Below are 22,777 nucleotides of genomic sequence, written 5' to 3' on the forward strand. Positions count from 1 at the left end.
TTGAATATGAGAGGACGACCGCATCCGGTCAATGCGTACGTTACGGCAGGAAAAGACACGACGCGGGGAGTAATTCACGGGATAGAACCCCGTAATCCTTCTGACTTGCTGCGATCGAATCTACGTATTAGAACCCAGGGTCTAGAGTTCACTGACGCAAGAATGCTGGGCGACTCGCAAAGTGCTTTGCTAACCTTCTACGGCAGCCAAGTGCCAAGGTGTGTTTATTACTTCGAGGTGAGGGGGGACTTGGCACCCTTACCGAAATGCGGTCTAATTCTGCCGTATCTGTGACATCGTGGGACACCGCACCGACGTGTGTCCACAGCGTAACGTACAGATATGCCGATCGTGCGGGGTGCGGGAACCTGCCGATGAGCACGCGTGCGCCCCCAAATGCGCTATTTGTGGGGGTGATCTTCCAACGGATGACTGCACATGTCCCAAAAGACTAAAGCCGGGGACGCCACTATAAAACCACAGAGCCAGCTATGGTGGTTCGCCACCGAAGACGCGGACTCCGAGCTGGAGTTCCATCTGAGGATGGGTCGTCGCAGCCGCTCCTGGACCCGCTCGCTGTCGAGGAGCCGAACTTGGTCCTTGAAGTCGGGCCAGGGAAGACGGTCGGCATCCCGATCCAATGTGCCCCGGCAGCAACAACAGTCAACAAGAAAGGAGGCCCCAAGAAGCAAGTCGCCAGAGGTTGCACTGCCATGGAGCACCTCTCAATATAATCAGGTGAGCTGGGTACAAGTCCCATCTCCTACTGCCAAATATAAGAGTACACAAAGAGCAATCACAAAAATCCCCGAGTACAAGAGAATAGTCGAGGAAAATAAAATCCCTTGTAAAACTTTAGCCGAGCTACGAGCCGAGTTTGAAGCTTTTAAGCGCTTGGTAAATAACGGCACATCAGAGCAACCCAAACAAATTGAGCACCACATTCCCAAAGCACCACCGCAGACACCACTGCAACAATGTACCACCTCCATCGCTCAATAGGTTACGCTGGAACAGTGAGCACAAAACATGCAGCTAATATCTTCGCAGAGATACACAAACTCAAACGAACGATAGAGGATGCGTAAACAAAAGCCGCAGCCGCCCCCTGAAAGAAGGTCAGCCAGAGTCCAGGAGCTTCTATCCGAACACCGAAAGCTATAGAGCATGCCCATAGTGAGAGTACCATCCATGGATGGGATGGCAAATAACACAAAGACCGGACACTTTGAAACCTGGCAATGGATTTGCTGCGCGCTACGCAAGAAATTGGCTAATTTGACGCACTACATTACCCTGCTTATCTTTCAGTGCATACATCTTGATTTTTCCTATGCCTAGTTTCCTTCTCATTGATTTCAGGCTGTGCCTCTTTTTTATGGCTTCTTCAGTCTTTGTCACGTTATAATTTCGAATATCACCTATTTTCGCCTTGTTGATCAGTTTTGACAGTTCCGCGAATTCTCTTATCTCTCGCGTTGGACACTTTCATTCTTTGTCGTTTCGTTATTAGGTCCTTTGTTACATGGGAGAGCTTGCCTACTGGTTGCCTTGGTGCCTTGCCTCCCACTTCAGTTGTTTCCTCTGAAGCCAGCCTCGTTACGGCTGTATTCACGATTTCTTGTTTGATTTTTTTTTGTTCTGGATAGGTTGTAACTTTGTTTACATATTGTGCCATGTTAACTCAGTTTTAATTATTGTTGTGAGTTACGTGTTTTCATTTGGACATTAAGTGTTGTTTACTGGACATTTTTACCTGAAAAACCTCTGATACGTTCTTTTATTTTTTTTTTCGTTTGACATTTAGTTTGTCTGTAATAAGGTTACATAATACATTGCCCTGACTGCCAGGTTTCTGCCTTATACAAGCGCACAGAAGCTTCGACAGACCTAGCAAAATTATGTGTACAAATCGGTTATTTGTAATTATTATTATTATTATTATTATTATTATTATTATTATTATTATTATTATTATTATTATTATTATTATTATCACCATCATCATCATCATCATCATCCCTGTTTTCTTTTCTTTTTTCGTGGAATGACCATGACATGTTCCGAAGAGGTAGAGTGTTTGAGACCCTGGAAGTTGCTAAAACAATCGCAACTTGAGAACAATCTGGAGCCAGATAATATTACGTTTCGATTTCAGTTTCCATGCTTTTCGACCTTCGTTATTGGCTCGGACATGACTCGCGCGCTGCTGCACCACCGTTATCGCTGAGATCGGCCCCTCGCCGTGCCACGTGATAAGAAAAGAATAGTAAAATAATTGCAGCCTTGCACAATAGCGGTCCAGATATCGAAAGCGACGTTTTTCGTGGAAGCGGATGCACGATAACACATGATCACGTTTTGAAGGCGAAATAGAAAGAGTGCGAAGCCTCCCAAGCAAAACAAGTCCAATAATTTTATTTGATATGGATGAATGAAGGTTTCATTCAATTTAAAGATATATACAGTATAGAGTCGACTTTTTGCCTGAACCCTTGGCATTACTGCTAGTCATGGGTACATGCGGTTGTTAACGCATATCTTTCCGTGAGCGCTAGAAAAAAAAGTATAACAAAATAAAACAGATAAGCTTAGTATCGGCTAGTGGTCAAACAGAGAGAACGTAACGATGATAAGGTGACAGCTGCAATGCACAGAGTGGCGAATGTATTTAAGCGATTGGCGTGCAGCTCCGAGCTCGACAGCACCGGTTCATTGAGAACTCCGGAAGCAGGTAAGTACTTGAAGCGTTCACGCGATCCCGCCAATGAGGCCACGAGTAACATTTTCGCTAGTTGGCCGTTACTTATTTGGTATCACTAGGTAAGCCGCGGCACCACAGTGGACGCTCTCGTTGCAGTAATCACAGGTGTGGTTGACTATAACACGGTGGCCGCATATATAGTTAGCTGCTTCACTGAATGGTCTGCATTTTCTTTCTTTTTTTTTCCTGGGAGGGTGGCAGGAGGGTACAGACTGTTTGGGGTAAGTTTTCAAAGCGGGGGTCTAGTAATAGAGCACGTGACGTACATTCGTTAGAAGTTACCCGCCGCGGTAACTTAGCCTCTATGGCGTTGCCCTGCCAAGCTCGAAGTTGCGAATTTTATCCCCGGCCGCGGCAGCCGCATTTCTACGGGAGCAAAAACGCTCGTGTACCGTGCGTGATAGGTGCGCGTTAAAGAACCCCAGGTGGTCAAAATTAATTCGGAGTCTCCCACTGTACGGCCTGTCTCAATCAAGGGTGGTTTTGGCGCGTAAAACTACAGATTTTTTTTTCACATTCGTTAGTATTTTTAGAACTGAGGTCGAACTGCGCGAATAAAACAAGGACAGGAAGAAACAAATACTACAGACAAGCGCTTGTTTGTAGTATTTGTTTCCTCGTGCCCTTGTTTTATTCGTGCTGTTCAACCTCAGTTCTAAATATGAAACAACTAGCCCTCATGAAGATCTTACTAATAAGTTAGAATTTTCGACGACATCGTTCCATAGCGACTGTGACTCACGTTATAAAATCGCATAGGCGTAACCAGGTGTGTAATGGTTAAGCGGAATCGCAGGGTTAGCTTCTAAACACAAATTTAGGCTCGTTACAACGATTTGAAACCTGTAGCCAATGAAGAATTTAGTGGCATTCAGATTTATCTTTTTTCTAAAAGCAACGCCTCACATTCGTTCCGATGTTGTTGTTTATTCTTCCATCATCAGCGTCCCATGCATCTTGTGTTCAGAAGCATGAAGGTGTGGAGCACCGTGTTGGGCACCATCTTATCAAGTAGGTCTCAATACACATTGTCTCTAAAAATCACCAAGAAATGATACGTCAACTCAGAAAAGTTGTCAAATTCATTTCGTATTCCGAGTGAAAACATGTATAGTTAACACATCGTAGTGCTGGAAGAAAACAAAAGAAAGGCTACAGAAAAACACTGACTCGCCATCCCGGCACTGCAAAAGGGGATGTCCAGCGAAGCTGTTGAAAACCACCACTACGACTGCTGAGGGGGGTATGCGATGCTGTATCGCTTGAGAGTCATGGTAATTTAGAGTAGTAGTAGTAACTGGAGTAGTGGTAATTTTGACAGTATACCGCCGCCCATAGCAGTGCTGCAACAGCATTAAAGGTAGTTGCTACGCTCGTTATTTTACATGCGAAAGGCTAGGGACGTCACTCCCCACTCGCAAGCTGCCGTCGCCGTGGCAGCTTGCGCAACAGCAATCTTTACCGCGCAACGTATGCGAGGAGCGCTGCATGCTTCGAGCTGTTATCAGGAGCGCCTTATCATCAGTTATGTGGATCGGGTGCTTACATTGTGCTCGTTCTTTATTGAAACGTACGCTGTTGTATATGGGTATGCGTGATTCCAAACAATGTATGCACTCTTCGCCTCATTTTGCTGAGTGCTTGAAGCCTCAGCCTTACGGGGGGCCGAGCCACTGCTCCTGGCCGGCACTGCTGCAGGGATCGGCCCACGTTTTTTGCTAACGGACGCGGACAGGAAAAATGCTGACCACCAGGAGGCTAACAGCTTCGCTATAATAATATATTTATAACACGTACAGCTTTTAAACTTCTTTCCTTTCTTTTTGTTCTCGCAAATTATTTTTCTACTTTGATTTAGATGGAGAGAGAGAGAGAGAGAGAAAGCGAGAGAGCTTGCTCTTTGTGTGAATCTCTACATTGCTGCTCTTGGAGGTTGGGCAACGAGCCACAGAATGTTATCGCTAAGATACCGCTAACACGTGATCCCATGGAAGCCTTCCATGCCACGTCCTTGGTGTTGCGTTTCTTATCCATATATGCAACTGCTGTTTATCATAGACATTCTCGGTGTTCCAGGTGTATTTAAGTACGCATAATATTTACAGGCACGTCTAGTTTTTCTCTATTGTGCCCTCAATTTCTCAAATGTATTTTAGGCACGTGATATGGACAACGCATTAAACAATAATAAGCGGCGTCGGAACCTCTTTGTCACCATTGAATAATCGGAATTCAGCCAAGTTTTTTTATCGAAAGATTAACGCGCATGGGCACGCGAGCACGGAGCGATGTGACGCAGCTGCCTCGCTTCGCAAGCAGCAGTCATTTATCGTGCATGGTGGCTAGTAGTGCAGTGAGTGAAGCAGTGCATGAGACTCGTCGTACCTATATACTAGGGTCATGACCCTAGTAGGCACCTCGAGTCTCATTGTTGCTCTGTAGACAACACTTCTGCGTACTTTTCTGCACTCGCATTACCGTCGTTCTGATGGACCAGCCGGTTTTAAGGTACATATCCACGCACACATAAATCGCTAACAGCGTCGCGCAGTTCGGAGCTCTTACTCAATTCGTTCAGTGGAGGGAAACGCGCCGTCTTTTTTCAACACTGCACTAACGCTGCTCGGAGCGATTCCTAAGCTATAATTTCGTTATCAGACAGACACTTCCAGCGTCTACTCGATAAACTCTAAGTGAAGACGTGTTTTTTGAGCAACTGGCTAGAGCTGGAATCACCGACGAGCAGTTCATGACTACATCAGTGATGCGTGTTGCTTCTACTCCGCTACGGCGGTGGAGGTGGTGACGGTGAAAAACGAGAAATGCTTTGAAGCATGTGAGCTAAGAACGAGAGTGTGAGCTAACTTTTTATTGGGCGAACGTGTGTCCAGAAAGACAAATAACACTGAAATCACGACGAGCGCGACGGGCACTCGGCACAAGAGCTATACTGCACACGACATTTATTTAACGTTGCCACTGCTGTACCGTACAAGAGAGAGAAAGAAACGAAGGGGTTAAAAGTGGGGAGGATAAACAAGGACGGGCCCGCTTGGCTACCGTACACTTGGGGAGGGGGAAAGGGGGAATAATAGATAAGAAAAAAAAAGAAAAGGAAATAATAAAGAGTCAGTCATTGTGAACATATTCACAGAGGAATGTCCGCTATCACAAGCGTTCGTACAGTCTAGTCGTTTTCAAGGACTGTAGAAGGGCTTTTGTGGCATTTTGCATGCAAGAATGCAGAGCCCATATGGCCCCAGGATCTTTCCCACCGTGAGCGCTATGTTATCGAAAAGGCTTAGTCTAACTTGTAGGGCACATCGTTGAGCGTCAAAGGATGGGCACTGGCACAGGTGCTCTAGAGTATCATGGCACCCGCACAAATTGCACGCCGCACTGTTGGCCATTCCTATTGGGAGTTACTGCACAAGATACATGACGACAGTATTGGTATCGTGGGCGTAATTTTTACCGCACGAGGGACGTCTCTAATCAAAATATGCCCACGGTGCCACTACTGTTGCCTGGAACCTAGCGATGTCTGGACAACAGCGACAAGCCAGTGGAACCGATCACCGACAAGATGTTTTTATAAATGGACGCGGTGTCATAGCAAGAGACCATTGGGAGAGTTGGCGTAAGGCAAGAAGAACACGCGAGAAAGCGAACTTTCCATTCCGATAATTTAGCTCGGAGTGCAAAAGCATTTAATGAATAAGATACAGCAATATTATGGTGCATAAAGAACGAGCCTTGCGGCATGTGCTACAGCCAGATTTCAGTGGGCATGCTCACGTCGTCGTCGTAGTCATTATCATGATCGTAGTCGAGAAGGGTCTTTGATTATACCGGCGTCCGTTAACAAGAGAGCGTATGATGACCATTTCGGCCACTAGGAATGACAATCTTTGTCTCATTGGAGTACAAAAATTTTATACTTACCTTGCTGTCTCCAAAGTTTACAAGCTTACTAAACTACGCCATTCGGCTTCGTTCAATTGGACTCCTCATATCGTGGTTAGCTATAAGCTGCTGCCCTGAATTTTGCTCCACCGACGTTGCTTCTACATAGAATGAAAAATTAATCAAAGCATAAAAACCGCAACACTATTACCATTATTTACTGTAACAATACGGATGTCAAGCGTACTGGTGCGTCCTCCTAGTAGTAACCACTAGAGGAGTGTACAAATCTAGGATCATTTAGCTTTGAGCTTCTGGCAGCATTATTATATACCTATAGGATGTTTGCACTACGTTTGGTGAGGGGGCGTCGAACTTCATACTTTCATGTGACACACTTACTTCTTGTGGATCTGAACAAATAGTAAAAATTTCCGAAGTAAAATGCCGTGTTGCCCTGTTTTCTTTACTTCTCTCTGAGTCAAAAGAATACCATATCAGAGAGACTAGCACTGTTTTATATATACGCCCACTAGCAACTTAACAGAGGAAACGGAATACTTCATCACTTTTTAGCAGAAAATTAAATTCGGACTGCTCAGTTCTAACATGGATGTTTTCTCGTTTTCGAGAATGCATGCCCGCCATGGTTGTCACGCTGTCGTGAAGGTGAAGAATAAGACACTTTTAAATACGAAGTAAAGTTGTACACGTGTCAATATGTACACTTGCGAGCAAAAGTTTAGAGACCACGGAATCAGAAAAAAAAAAAGAAACGTTTTATTTCTTCGTGCGACGGGGAACTGTCTGCAGTGTGCATTACATTGATCGAACGGGCGCATGTGGGCGGTACACCTTCATTTCAGGCTCCATACTTAAAACATAGGCGGCACTCGTGGTCTCTAAAGTTTTCCTCGTTGGTGTACATGTTTGTATAAAATCTATTGCAGTTACAATAGGAAAAGCCCTTTGACAGTACTTTCTTCCTTCTTTTTTTAACCTCTTTTAATTTGAGCGCTATGACTGCGGCGACATTGGACGTCAGTATACGGCTGTGTTCGATGTTGTGAACACGCAACAAATACGACTATTTCGACTGTAAATAGTTGTTTCCAGAATAGGATATTTCATTTCCAATACTCACTTTGGGCCGAGAATGTACCGTGCAACTACATCTGTCGGGGACTGTCTACGATGAAAAAAGACGGGTGTATATGGCCCACCGGTTTCTAGAATTAAGTCCCCATTGTAAGTCAACCGGGAACTAGTGGAAATTTTCACTTTCTCCTAGCTAAGAAATGGTTCAATTGAACGGACTTCCGACTATCATGGCGTATATGTTGTATGAAATAAATCTTTTTTTTTCTACATTCTCTTCCTGTTTTCGTTTCCACTTTCATTATTTGATTACATATCGGTGTAATAAGTTTGATCAATATTCGGCATTCGATTCGGTGTTCGAGGATCGCATTTTTCGAGTGTTCATGTTCGATCTGATTCGCAATTTTCGCTACTCGAACATCAAATGCGGTAAGTATCAAAGTAAGTGTGACTCAACAATTTTTTTCGCCTTATTTTCCGTTGCATAAGGCTGCGTGACGGCAGGCAACCTGTCCGACCAAAACAAGGTGTTGCACGACTTGTTCGTCAACATCGGACCCAATGACCTCCCACTGGAAGACTCGTACTTCACCATCCGGGAGGACGGCGCACCGAAGAACAGCACGCTATACCGCTTCAATATGACCAATGGCTTCCTGAGAGACCTGCACCGGAAACTCGCGCCCAAATTCCATGAAGAGGTTGGTGATTAGCAGAGTTACAATTGCGCGCGCAAGGCAACGACCGCGGGCAGGTTTGCGGAAAAAACAAAAAAGCAGCGTGCGCATTCGATCGTCCGGTTGAAACGCGTCTTTAATTAGCACCTTTATTAAAGGGATTCAAAACAGAAAGCAAAATATTTGCGCTGTATGAGGAAGTCACCTTGGTACAATACCGTGAGAGTTGGCTTAGTAAACCATAAAATTGCCGCGAAGACGAAACACGGGTGGTGATCGACGCTGCCTTTAAGTTACCACACTAGCTCGCCCTGACGTCACTGATTTTTAAGGCGTCTACTCGGGCCTACTCATGGCGCATTCCATTGGCAGAACAGGAGCGGAGGCAAAGAGCAGAGAGGAGCAGAGCACTAGCGCAACAAGGATGCGACTGCGTGCTCCCCCATTCGGGTATTCCATGCGCTCCGAGGGCAAATAAGAGGGCGCAGCTGCATCTCGTGGCCATATTGTTTACGTTCCCGCGTGTGTTACTACGCGAACTTGGCTTCTCATCGGTCATTGCTGCCGCACACTGAAGCAAAACGACGGAAACATAACCAAAATAAACGGGTATGATGCATTTACGTCGCGCGACTTCTTCGTGCTTAGCTTTAGTGCGAGAGCAGCTCAAACTGCTCCTGACTGCTGTCGGTGTCGCCAAATCGCCCCTGTTCTGCCATTGGATCTCAGCGCTCCTGCTCCTGTTCGCCTGTCGGAACGCGGCTGCTCTTGAGAGAGCATTTTGGGGACGCTTTTGAGTGCTTCTGTTTGCCCAGTGGAATGCGCGATTAGTATTTTCTTTTTCTTTCTTTGGCAAGGATGGACTACATTATATTGTTAGAGGAGCTAAAGATTAAACTTTGCAAAAGTAAAGGACGTTTAGTGAGCCGCAACTGGTCAATTAAAAAAAAAGAAGCCTTGAAACCTGTGATGTCGCACTGACGTACTGGCGATTTCGGTGAGAATCATCATACTTTGAAGTTCATTTTCTGGTCTAATAAACAACTTATTAAGGCGAAATTAGTGAAGATAGGGTTTAAAAACTAACACCAAGTCAGTCTAAACTGTTCGACTCTGTCATGCCTATGAGACATCGCAATTCACGAGCTCCCAACTTACAGATGAGTCACCCAAAATGGGCTTTAACGCACGTGTCCTGCTACAATGACTGTAGCTGTTTGATGCAGAGATACTCGGGCACAGAGAATGATCGGAACATGCTCGGTTCCTCAAAAATGGTAAAAAGCAAATTTTTAATAGGCTGAATGCGAAATGATGACAATGTAAAGCTTCAATGTAACATAAGGACACTTGAAATATGTGCTTAGTTGCTCATTGCGAAATAGTAAGATGTTTGGCATCAATAAAAGAAAAAAAATGCATTATGTGGTAAAGAGGGAAACAAGCCACAAGCCTAATTTGATCTAATCGCTCGTCCCGTAACGCATACACCTTATGCGGCAGGTGCTGCATTATAATCCTTTTAGCCACAAGATCCCACCGATATTTCCACGTCACATTCACTGCGCGTAATTCAGCGCTTCACTTCGAACTCATTAACGCTGGCCTGGCGCTCTTGGATCATACATAGCACTACAATCATCATCATCATCATCATCATCATTAACAACAACATCATCATCATCTTTCCTAGTGCGTAAACATGTCCGTCCTGATGCTTGTAAGGGACAAGGAGGAGGAGGAATAGGATGGGTGTTGCTTGATGCAGGCGGGCCTAACTTTGCAAAAGCTGCCGGCAACTGCTCCGACTGAACGCCTCCCATCAACCTCGATATGGTCTGAAACGCTTCGCAGTCCAGCTTATGACACGAGTTGACTTGGAGCCCACTGTGTTGCGCGTTTTCCAAACCATGATGACGGCTCACCGTCCACGTTCCACTTCGTGTAGTAAGAAGGGGCCGTCTATCCTATCCCCAACGGTGGGCACACTGTCAGGTGAATTTCGGGTGCCACACTATATGAACCGTTACTGTGGAAGCGGTGCCTCTTGTGTGTGTGTGTGTGTGTGTGTTTGTGTGTTTGTGTGTGTGTGTGTGCGCGCGCGTGCGTGTGCGCGTGAGAGTGTGTTTTCACCTCCCGCACACTGTGTGGAAGCCAAACTATACGATAGAAGCACAGAGGATTCCTCGCGTCAGCGCGTTTTGGAGAGGGAGCTCCATTCTCGTTAGTTCCTGTTGCTAGCGGATCCGAGAAAATAACTGTGAATTGAGCAAGCTGTCTTTTGTGGCGCAGTACTGCAAAGCCCGCCTGGACCCGTTCTTCAACAGCCTGGGGGCGAACTGTGTCTTGGACCTGGAGGGCACGCTCGCCACCTACGATGCGTCGCTCTCCTACGGCGCAAGCGTCGTGCACAATTTCAGTGTCAATGCCGTCATTATCAAGCACTCTGGAATCAATCCTCCCTTGCTGTCGGTGTACACCTACGGTAATACGTGCAAGACTAATAAGTGTACGTGGAACTTTGTCACTTTTCTTCCTTCTGATCAAGTATGAGTTAGCGCGTTCTGGCCCGAGCGCATGGCCGTGCCGACGAGGTTGGGCGCGAGATATAGGCTGCAGCAGGCCACTGCATGTTTCACGGATTACTTCTCATCTACAAACTATTCATCAAACTTAATTGTCTCAGAGCGGATATAGGATAGCACATACCTATAGACAACATAATGTGTCACTCTTCCGCAGTTAGAATAAAAAACGCACAACGAGAGCAAAAGGTCCACTTCAGTGGCTGTTTTTAAGCACGCGTCTGCAACTGACTAGCTGTTTAATTATGTGCTTGTTAAACGTACAGTTGGCATCAAAAGTTTATGGACCGCGGGATATGAGACAAAGCTGAATATTTTCGAAATCTGTGTACGCAGCCCGTTATTGAATTTTGGGTATGTACTAGTGTAGGAAAAACAGTGTTGTACAGTCGTCAGCACACTTGCCTAGAGCACTAGAACGCGTGCTTTGGGCTGCAGTAACATCGTTTACCGATGACCCTTAGGTCTAGATAGCTTTCAGATGTGCATGCGCTGCCAAGCTAATGGAACAACCCTAAGGTTGTTCTTCTTGCCGGTTACTGAGGCTTCAACAGCTGCGATCTAACATAACATAACACATCTCGGAATGCACTCCCCTGAATGCTTTGCCAAGGTGGATCCAAATGAGTCACGAAGCTTCGGGCGAATAACGGCCCAAAAGCACACACACGCGCACGCACGCACGCTCACGTACATCATCATCATCACGATAATCATCACGATCATCATCATCAGCCTGTTTCATGTCCACTGCAGGACGGAGGTCTCTCCCTGCGATCTCCAATTACCCCTGTCTTGCGTCAACCGATTCCAACTAGCACCCGCGAATTTCCTAATTTCATCGCTCCGTCTAGTCTTTTGTCGTCCTCGATTGCGTATTCCTTCTCTTGGTACCCATTCTGTAACCCTAATGGCCCAACGGTTATCTAACCGGCGCATTACATGACCTGCCAAGCTCCATTTCTTTCCTCTTGATGTCAATTAGATTATCGTCTATACCCGTTTGCTCTCTGATCCAAACCGCTCTCTTTCTGTCTCTTAACGTCATGCCTAGAAATCTTCGTTCCGTCGCTCTTTGCGTGGTCCTTAACTTGTTCTCAAGCTTCTTTGTCAGTCTCCAAGTTTCTGCCCCATATGTCAGCACTGTTAAAATGCACTGATTGTACACCTTCCTTTTCAATGATAATGGTAAGCTTCCAGTCAGGAGCTGGCAATGTCTGCCGTATGCGATCCAACCCATTTTTATTCTTCTGTGAATTTCCTTCTCATGATCAGGGTTCCTTGTGATTAATTGACCTAGGTAAACGTACTCCTCCACAGACTCTAGAGGCCGACTGGCGATCCTGAACTTCTGTTCACACATTGAGAAACAAAAACTGTGTTTTTTAGTTAGAAGACACAGATTTATTTCATTCAACGAAAATAAAGTTCGTAATCAATGTTACCTATGTGTGGCGAATAAGAAAAAGACAACTGTCTTTTACTTCATCTTTAATAATAAACACATTTTTTTAGAGAGGCCGCTATCAATTGCAATGCAGAGCAGCTCTTGACGTGTGCAGCAGGGCGTGCTCGTAAAGTTCACCTATTGCTATACGCCCCCCTCACACGATGCGTTGTTTTGCTTGTCGACGTTTTTCTGAATTCTTGTGGGGAGTTGTTTTCGAGCTGAGTTTCATCGTTGTTCTGCGTGTTCAGTCAAAAGTAGGGAGTTACGACTAGCAGATAAGTTTAGTTTATCTGCTTTCGTGTGGCTGCTTGGCGTCTGACGATCGGCCAGCATTCAATACCGAAAGCTCTCTTTGGCCAGCAAAGAAACCATGTTCTGTGAACGGGTGCAATCTCGACATTCGTGTGTGTGAAGTAAGGCTGTATCGCTTTGCGCGCTAAGCAACCGAAACGCCCATCGAGTTGAATTGCGGGGCAGTCGAAAACACAGCCACAGAACGTATACAGCTCTAATAGCCGGCCAAGAAAACAAATTCGCGCCTGTGACAAAGGCATTTGATTCAGTAGAGATACCAGCACTCATAGAGGCATTACGTAATCAAGTATTACAGGGGGCTTACGTAAGTATCATGGAAAATATCTACAGAGATTCTACAGGCACCTTAATTCTCCACAAGTAGAACGATACTTATGAAAAGAGGGGTCAGATGAGGAAACACAATCTCTCCAGTGCCATTCACTGCATGCTTGGAAGAAGTATTCAAGCTATTAATCTGGGAAGGCTTAGGAGTAAAGATCAATGGCGAATATCTCAACAACCTTCGGCTTACAGATGACATTGTCCTGTTCAGCAACTCTGGGGATGAGTTACAACAAATGATTGAGGACCTTAACAGAGATAATGTGAGAGTGGGTTTGAAGATTAATATGCAGAAAGCAAAGATAATGATCAATAGCCCGGCAAGGGAACAAGAGTTCAGGTTCGCCAGTCAGCCTGTAGAGTCTCTCAACGAGTACGTTTACCTAAGTGAATTACTCACAGGGGACACTGATCATGAAAAGGAAATTTACAGAAGAAAAAAAAATGGGTTGGAGCGCATACAGCAGACATTGTCAGATCCTGAATGGAAGCTCACCATTATCATTAAAAAGAAGGGTGTACAATCAATGCATTCTACTGGTGCTAACATATGGGACAGAAACTTGGATACTGATAAAGAAGCTCGAACACAAGTTAAGTACTGCGCAAAGAGCGATGGAACGAAGAATGTTAGGCGTAACGTTAAGAGACAGGAAGAGAGCGGTGTGGACCAGAGAGCGAACATGGTTAGCCGATATTCTAATTGATATTAAAAGGAAGAAATGGAGCTGGGCGGGTCATGTAATGCGTAGGTTAAATAACTGGTAGACAATTTGGGTCACACAAATGTTGCCAAAATAAGGGAAGTGCAGTCGAGGACGGCAGAAGACCATAGGTGGGGTGATGAAATTAGGAAATTAGCATGCGCTAGCTGGAATCCATTGACGTAGGACAGGGGTAATTGCAGATCGCAGGGAGAAGCCTTCGTCCTGCAGTGGATATAAAATAGGCTAATGATGATGATGATTCTTAAAGAATACGGCGTCTCGACTGTTTTTTTTTTTTTCTGCTGGAAGTGCTTCCTTGTCACACAGATGGTGCTGAGCCCCATGAACCTCCGTGGCGGCGACGAAATCATAAGTTTTTGTGCATGCTTTGAGCTTGCTTCTGTTTTTGATTTGCTGATTTTTTAGCCTTTAAATAATAATTGGCTGCTCTTTTTTGTCTCTATCTTATTTCGTGTGCGCCGGGTGGGTTTCGTGTACATTTCGCTTTGCAGGACGGTTAGAGCGTCCTTTCGCGCCACGTGCTTCTACACGTGCAGCCGGGTGGGACATTTTTGTAGCCTTTAAATGGTAGCTTGGAGGTGGCAAGACTAACAGCTATTAGTGGTTTTACGGTGTGTGTTTTAGTAGGAAAGGGAGAGCGTGGCCGCGTGGTTGAGCAGGTGCGAGAGCGTGCCATACTTTGGGTCTCCGCGGCATTGATTGCTTTTGAAACAGTGGTGAGAGTTGCTTTGCGACATATTGAGGATTTGGATAATGTGCTTATCGGTTTTTGCTAAAAGGCACGCGCTGTGCATTATTATAGTATTATAGTATTTGCATAAGAAAAAATCCGGGCAAAACATGGCAAGAAAGCCGGGAAAGCAGGCAGTGCGCGGGGGGTCACTCAAGGCAGGTGAGGGGACGGATGAGAATGGAGAGGGAACCGAGTCAACCGGCACACACTGTGATGTCAATACTAGGCTGCAGAAAATGGAGGCTTTCTAGGAAGAGCTGGTCAAACAGGTGGAAGCGCTCAAAAATGAGCTAAAGAGCGAGCGTGATGCACGAGAAGTAGTTGAAAAAAGATTTCAAGCAACCGAGGAAAACCTGAACAGTACCGCCATTGTGAATGAGAATGGTCGGGACAATGGAACGCAGTCCCCCGACGTGACAGGAGAGGGAGTACCAGCAAAGAACGTGGAATGCGTGCAACGTGCTGAAGGGTTATCTGGAAAGAACGGCACCTACCTTGAGGCCGCCTCGCGGAAGAAGCCCCTTGTCAAGTTCGAATCACGCGGTAACGGACAAAGGGAAGCAGGGAGAGGTGGGAGAGAGTGAAACGGTGACTACCGCCGGCGACTCAAACATGGCTAGGTGCTCAGAAGCAATTGTGGAGAGGGTGAAAGGCGATGAAAGAGTGGCGGTAGGGACATTTCCAGGCCGGACACTGCGTACTGTCATGGAGCGAGCAAAATAAATGCTCACGGAAAATGCCCACGTGCGCAACCTTGTCATAGTAGCAGGTGGGCTAAATGACGTCCTAAACAGGAAAGGGACAGGACTAGCCCAGCGCTTGGCGAAGGGGGTGGACGACTTGCGCGAGCTATCCCCTCAGGTGGTGTGCACGGGGCTGGAGGTGCCTGTACGTAGTGGCTTTAATGAGGCGATATGGAAAATGAGCCGAGAGAAGGGCTTCGAGGTTATCGAAGTAAACAGAGAAGTGAGAAGGTGTGGTGGTTTTAAACGAGACGTACGGGATCCACTTTAATTGCAGGCTGGCACGAGAAGTGGGCTGGCGACTTGGTGGTTGCGCTATTGCTTTTTAGGGGGCCCAGGGGCGCTCAGGAGGCCAGACTACGTAGTAATGAGGAAGGTCCTCTATGGGAACCTCAGAATAGCATCGCCGTCAATAACAGAAAAAGGAGGAAAGCAAGAAAGAGAGCTCGCCATGCAATACGCTACATAAACATGCAGGGTGGCAAAAGAAAGGAAAAGGGGGCAGAGATTGAGAAGCCGTTAAATAGAGAACAAATAGGGGTGTATGCGGTTACTGAAACGCACCTTAGAGACTCGGAAGAGCCGCCAGTGATTGAGAATTATATTTGGGAAGGGTGCAACAGAACAAAGTCGGAAAAAAGGGAGGGCGAGTCGGAATGCTCATCCATCAGGGAGCCAAATTGAAAAGAGTAAATTCAAAATGTCAAGAGCATCTTTGAAATGGGAAAAAACTTGGCTGGGTGTTACGTATTTGTGGATCGGAAATAATTGCACAGGGAAGAATAAAGAGTTAGTGGAATGCATAAGTGCTGATATTAAGGATTTCGGGAATGATGCTGAAATTATCCTACTAGGTGACATGAATGCCCACATACAGGATTTAGATGGCTATACCGACAACAACGGGAAGTCAATGCTAGACTTTTGTGAGCAACATAACCTCGTTATCGTGAATACAGGGCCTAAGTGTTAAGGGCAGATCACGTGGGAAGTGGGAAACCGTCAATGAACCATTGATTACTGTCTGATGACAGAAGGAATTCATGATAAGTTGAGAGAAATGGTCATTGATGAGGAAGTGTATATCAGCATGGGGAGTGACCAGAAAGGCATCATTCTGAAAATGGGATACGTAGTTGGGAAAGAGAGCAAGGAGTGCAAAATGGCCAGTCCAAATTTGAACGCTGAACAAATAACAAACATAGTCACTAGAATCGAGGAAGAACTTGGCAAATGGCCAAGTAAAGAGTGGGAATACGGTGAGCTTCTCAGTGTAATAACAACAGAAATAGGGAAAGAGAAACAACATGTTCGTTGGAAAGGAAATAAGATTCCAAAAAGCTGGTGAAACAGGGAGATACCAGAAGCGATCGCCGAACGACAGAGAGCATCCCGAGAACACAGGCAGGTAAAGAAGACGCAGTTGCCGCAGTATGAAGTAGCCGGTAAATGGGAAATATACCCGGAGATAAAGTATCTGGTTCAAGTATTAGTGCAAGCCAAGATAAAGCTGAAAGTGAACGTTGGTTGGGTTATAAATGCGCGAGAAAGAGAAGGCCGCACCTAGAATATTTTGGCATCACATAAAATTATTAGGCAGGAAGTCTGCAACAACAACATATCCTAGACGAAGATGGAAACAAACTGGAAGGGGAAGCGGCTTTAAATTACATCCGAAAAATAACAGCTGAATCTTTCCAAGGCAATGACGAGGTTGTATTCGAAGAAAAAAAGAGCATGAAAGAGAACCAGATGGAAAAGGAGCTGTTTCTGACAAATTTGAACTGGAAGAAAGCCGAAGTGAAAATTCCTAAGCGCACAGCCACAGGGCTAGACGAAGTTCCCGTTAGGCTGAATAATTAACATGGACCAAAAAGTAAGGAAGCTCTGTGAAAAGAGTGGAAAAAACTTAGACGAATACCAGACAGTTGGCGACAAAGTAGAATTAATTTAATTTATAAAGGTAAGGGGGAGAAAGATAGAATTCACTCGTGTAGACCGTCGACGATTACATCTGTAATATACAGGCTAGCAATGCAGGCAATCAAATTAAAGCTGCAAGCATGGGCGAATAATAATATGATTTTGTGAGAACTTCAGAATGGCTTCAGAATAGGTAGGCGTATGGATGATAACTTATTTGTTCTTACTTAGTGTATTGAAATAACAAGAGAAGAAAACAGACCGTTATATGTGGCCTTTTTAGACTTTACGGGAGCGTATGACAACGTAGACCGCAACATTTTGTCGGATATCTTGGAAGCGGAAGGCTTAGGTGGCGATTGTCTACACCTTTTGAGAGAGATTTACCTAGAAAATACTGTTTGCGTTGAATGGGAAGGGATGGTGAGCGAGGAGAAAGTTGATATCAACAAGGGACTGAGGCAGAGGTCCCCTTTATCCCCACTGCTGTTTATGATGTACATGGTGAGGATGGAGAGGGCGCTAGAAGGAAGTAATATCGGGTTTAATCTCTCATACAAACAGGCGGGTACAGTAGTAGAGCAGCAGCTTCCAGGTTTATTTTTTGCGGACGACATTGTGTTGCTAGGTAACAAGCAAAGTGATTTGCAACGTCTGGCTAATATCTGTGAACAGGAAGGCAAGAATTTAGGTTTGAAATTTAGTGTTAGAAAATCAGGTTTTATGATATTCAGTGGAAACAGTGAACAGACAGTGGCAATACAGGGCTAGGAAATATCTCGGGTAAGAGAATATAAATCCCTTGGTATATAGATAAACGAAGGCAATAGATATATGGAAACACAAACACTAAAAAGGAAGAGAAATGCAGCCATAGGGAAGCACAGAGCGCTATGGGGATACAATAGGTACGAGGTGCTTCGGGGTATGTGGAAAGGTGTAATGGTTCCAGGACTTACTTTTGGAAATGCAGTTGTGTGCTTGAAATTAGGGGTACAATCAGGACTCGACGGGAACCAAAGGTCAGTGGGTCGCCTCGCATTGGGCGCTCACGGGAAGACTACAAATGAAGCTGTGCAGGGTGATATGGGCTGGACTAGTTTTGAAGTGAGGGAAGCTCACAGTAAAATTGATTATGAAGAACGACTGAGGAATAGGGAAGAAAGTAAATGGGCTGGGAGAGTGCTGAGGTATCTGTACAGGAAAAACTTTGATTCACAGTGTAGGAAAAGAACGAGGAAGCTTATCAGCAAGTAGGCTGCTTTTAGGGTTTGCAACACAGCAGCAAGGAACGTCAAGCGGAAATAATCTCATGGGTGGCGGCAATGCAAAAGAAACCTGCCATGAGTAACTACTTAAGAGGAAAAAACGAAATCAGGAAAGAAACAATTTATGATAATTCAAAGGGAAGCTCATTACTTTTCGAAGCGAGATCGGGATGCCTTAGAATACGCACCTATAAACGAGATATAAGAAGGAAGAGGAAGCATGTGCTTGCTGCGGTAAATCTAGTGAAACGATGGTGCATGTTTTATTAAAATGTGAAGACATCTGCCCAGCGATCGATTTAAGCACCACTGGCCTCCTTGAAGCCCTTGGGTTCAGCGAGAGCAAGGGAAAAGTAAACATGTCCGCAATAGAAATTAGTAAGAGGCGACTGTAAGATTGGTGGAAGAAAAGTAGGGAAACGACTGAAAATGGAGACGTACAAGAGCAATGTTCTCAATAGGTGGTCAGAAAATTTGGTTGTAGGAGTTCATATTGGTTTTTATCTCTTTTTCTTTTTTAACCCAGGTAGGACATTAGGCAGTATAATAGCAAGAGTTTGGTGGCGCAACCTACCGAAGGAATGCGACACAAAGGAAGGCGACACGGGACAACCACGTAGGTGCATTCGATGCCTACGTGCTTGTGCCGTGTCGCCTTCCTTCGTCCGTTGTTTTATTTGGTGTCTTCGATGTAATTATGTATAACCAACTCGCCCACCAGCACATTCTCACTGCTATGGAAGCTTCGCTGTCAATTGCATTTACCTTGGTGTTGCTGCGTGTTATCTTCGCTCTCGTTCTCCAATCTTGCGGCGCCTAGCTTCCTCGACGATCGTAGGTGATTGCAGCTGTTGAAGCCTCGGTAAGCGGTAAGGCGAAAAAAAATTTCGAATAATGATCAATACTGTACTGGTTGCATACGCTAGGCCAATGCAACCAGGGCGGTACTGTTGATTTTTATTGGGAAACTTAATCTGTTTCTATCTACATTAGCTATCTTTCTATGGCTATCGACTCGTAGGCAGAGCATTCAATGCACAAGTTCGCGAACGTATTGAGAAACACTCAAACGATTTATTTCCATGAACACATGTATTGTGGGTTTATTTTTTCTGAAGTGCAAAGAAAGCATGTGAGATTAAAAAAAGAAAAAGAAGGCCCACGTGATTGGGCGCTTGCGCGCTGCGATAATAGTGCACTGAAACACATTTTAAGTGAATGATCGATGCTGCACGTATACAGGATGTATAAGCCAGCCGTAAGCAATGGGGATGAAGATAATGTGTTCCAATTTTGACCTTGACAAATTTTTCGCTCAATTGGGGCCATGATAGGGATAAAAAGCCCGTGATAATTTTGACGTTCTGTCAGCGTTTTCGCTATTTGCGCACTGCGCAATTCGTGAAAAACAATTGCGCCTGTGGATGGTGATTCAACTAAATCGACGAGGCGTAGCTGTCGTCTAGGAACCATTATTTGCTCTTATCGCCTATTCATACGTTCAGCATGCGTGCAACACAGATTGTTAATGCAAAACTTGTATGAAGGTGCCGATGTCACTGCGCGCAAGTGCTTGTGGTAACGTGATACTTTTCCAGATTTCGGGCGCTTTCTTTGGAGCCCGGAAAAGTTAACACCGCGACAGCTACCTGCGTGGAATGAAATCGATTGGGTGTTTCTTAATGTGCTCGATGTACAACTTCACTATTGAAGCTTTGGCATTCAAATCAATACTCCGGTAATTATTTTTTACGAATTAACAACTTAGCCTCGTTGCATAAAAATATTTTGTGTTGCTCAAGAGGACAGTGGACGTTTCCGAGGTAGTTTTGTTAACGCAGCATACGCATGGTTTTGTGAATAAGCTGGCAATAGTGGCCTGAAGCGCCTATATTTGGCTCGTATGAGCCTATCAACATTGTTTTCCGACTAAACAGCTTTATTTTTCATGTTTAAAAAGTGTTGCCCTTTCGACAAATTTCCCGTCCTAAACGAAGACCTGTTACCTGCATGCACGTGTGTTTCGAGGTGCCTCTCATTGAATTGACGGTGGCAGGTCTAAGCCAACTCTACCGCGCAATATGCCAGCGGCCACCATAACTTTAACTGCTGTTGTCGCAACAGGTGCCTTTTTACGCATGATGAAGTTTTACTTGATGAAATAATCAAGCTCAAGCACGACTATACTTCAAAATGCAACGCAAAGGAAAACAAAAAGACAGCTGCTAAAGTGGAAGGAGCGCTGGAGAAATAGAAGTATTCCTTGAGAATTGAACAGGTAGGATCTTAGTAGCAGGGCAGTCACGCTAATAACCAGAAACGAAAAAGAAAGACGTTTTCGTTTCAACAAACGTCGTTGAAATGCAAAGAAATCTGGGGCACTGCCCTTTCTGAGAATGCAGATTATAGCTAAATGGGACGTCCCGCGTCGGTACATATCACTTCTTTTAAACATTCTTTTTTTTACAGGTCAACTTCATGGCTACAACCTTTACATCACAGCATTTGAACTCAACACGACAACGTCTCCAAGATTCCGTGACTTGACATCAAATCCAAAGTTCCAAAACTTTAAGAAGAACCAGACTTTGGCCCAAGAAGTCTGGACAGACTTTAACGTGAAAATGTACACTCATATCTTGCCTATCATCGTCAGGACTTTGAACGTGACGTATCGCTCGGAAATACCGAAAAGAATGGCCAAGGTTGGAGCCTTGGACAAAACGCTATTTCGCCTTTCTAATAGGAGACTTGCTGCGTGAGTGCTGCAGCTGTTCGTAAGCAAGCCCAAAAAGAAAGTATGGAAAAGAAGTAAAAGAAGCACTGGAGTGCTTCACACATTTCTGGATGGGCTAATTGGAGATACAATGCTGCCTGGTCTACAGGCGCGAACACACATCAATAAGAACTGGCGCTCGTCCTGCCTGTCACGTGTTTCACTACGCGTATCAGTTCGCGCCTGCGTAAAGAATATAGTAAAGATTCAGAAGTGTTATGAGTGTGACTAAGACACAAAATAGAGATGAGAAAATGAATTTCTTAGTTCACTTTATGAAGAAATAAATGCTACTTTTGTAAACAAACGCCAGTACACTAGACTTGCAACTGTTTCGTTATGAAATCTCGCTCGATAGAGGATGCCTCGTGGTAAACGTCTAATTAATGTCCTTGGCCTTGTTGAGACGTTACAGACTCCTACAGGAGATTCAACCTGAGGGTGACCAGCTGTCAGGTTGCCCGAAGCGTCAAGGTTCCCTTCCGAAGTTATGGCTGAGGACCCACTGCAGTTAGGGTTTCCAGTACTCGCGTCATTGCGGCGTTCTTCCTAAGAAAACACAAGCACACACAGACTCTGGTCGGCGTGCCCGAGCGACACGCCTACGGGACGCTATGATCCCGTCACCGCTTTACAAAGTTCTGCCCCTCTCTCTGTCTCTCTTTTCGTTTTGTCATGGTCAGCCCTTGGCAAGACAGAAATAAGATGCCTATCTCACTAACATCGATAGCGATACGTACAGAACACGTTAAAAAAAACTTGAGTTCGTTGCTTAAAATCCCCGGCTCAGATCGTATGCATTTTTATTCTGTCTCCCTTTCCTATACCTGACCTCGAAGTTGTATTCCTGCAAATTGACACTCCATGTCAGCAGTGTCCTGTTCTTTTCCGACATTTGCTTCAGCCATGCAAGAAGGCAATGGTCGCTCTCGACCTTGAATTTCGTGCCTTGAACATAGCACCCTAGCTTTTGAATGGCCCATAGTATGCACAAACACGGAGGTGCTAAACGCCTCTTCTCGCGGTGTCAGTTTTCGAATGAGGTACAGCACGGGGTGCTCTTCACCGCGTTCGTTAAGTTGGGTAAGGACGACACCTAGACAAACGTTGTTGGTGTCACACTAGAGAATTAATTCTCTGCAAAAGTCTGGCGACACAAGCACAGGCCGTGAAAACAAGGCTTTCCTCTCAAAACGATAAACGTATTCCGAATAAGCTCCTCAAGTCTTCCCACTTTCGGGCGACTCAGGCACTAACATTTTCATTCTCTTGTCCACAAAGGACCCGAACTAAAGAAATAATAAAAGCATGTTGCGTAAAATACGCGCTCGAAACTGCACGAAGATCCGACCTTATTTCTAAATACTACCACGCACACTCTAAGCGATACTCAAAACACTGTCGTCATATGAATACACGTGCAAGACACGCACCAACTCTTTGATCTCTGTGTCCGAGTTAGACACACGTTAAAGGAACGGTAC

General features: G+C 45.1%; 1 protein-coding gene across 1 annotated transcript; it reads left to right on the forward strand.

The window, feature by feature from the left end:
• Positions 1-491: 491 nt before the first annotated feature.
• On the forward strand, positions 492-21,284 carry LOC142568359 (uncharacterized). The gene is made up of 4 exons (XM_075678359.1): positions 492-702; positions 8,261-8,472; positions 10,741-10,957; positions 20,987-21,284. Exons 1-4 carry the CDS (start codon positions 492-494, stop codon positions 21,277-21,279), a joined length of 933 nt encoding a protein of 310 aa, XP_075534474.1. The 3' UTR covers positions 21,280-21,284.
• Positions 21,285-22,777: the final 1,493 nt, after the last annotated feature.

This window comes from Dermacentor variabilis, unplaced genomic scaffold, assembly GCF_050947875.1.
Source record: "Dermacentor variabilis isolate Ectoservices unplaced genomic scaffold, ASM5094787v1 scaffold_18, whole genome shotgun sequence".
Lineage (NCBI taxonomy): Eukaryota > Metazoa > Arthropoda > Arachnida > Ixodida > Ixodidae > Dermacentor > Dermacentor variabilis.

What these genes read in the sequence shown, in the direction of transcription:
- LOC142568359 (XM_075678359.1), top strand. Translation starts at nt 492, where the DNA reads ATGGTGGTTCGCCACCGAAGACGCGGACTCCGAGCTGGAGTTCCATCT. An exon ending in CAAGAAGCAAGTCGCCAGAG is followed by an intron (nt 703 to 8,260) that starts GTTGCACTGCCA and finishes CCGTTGCATAAG; the next exon opens with GCTGCGTGACGGCAGGCAAC. An exon ending in CGCCCAAATTCCATGAAGAG is followed by an intron (nt 8,473 to 10,740) that starts GTTGGTGATTAG and finishes TTTGTGGCGCAG; the next exon opens with TACTGCAAAGCCCGCCTGGA.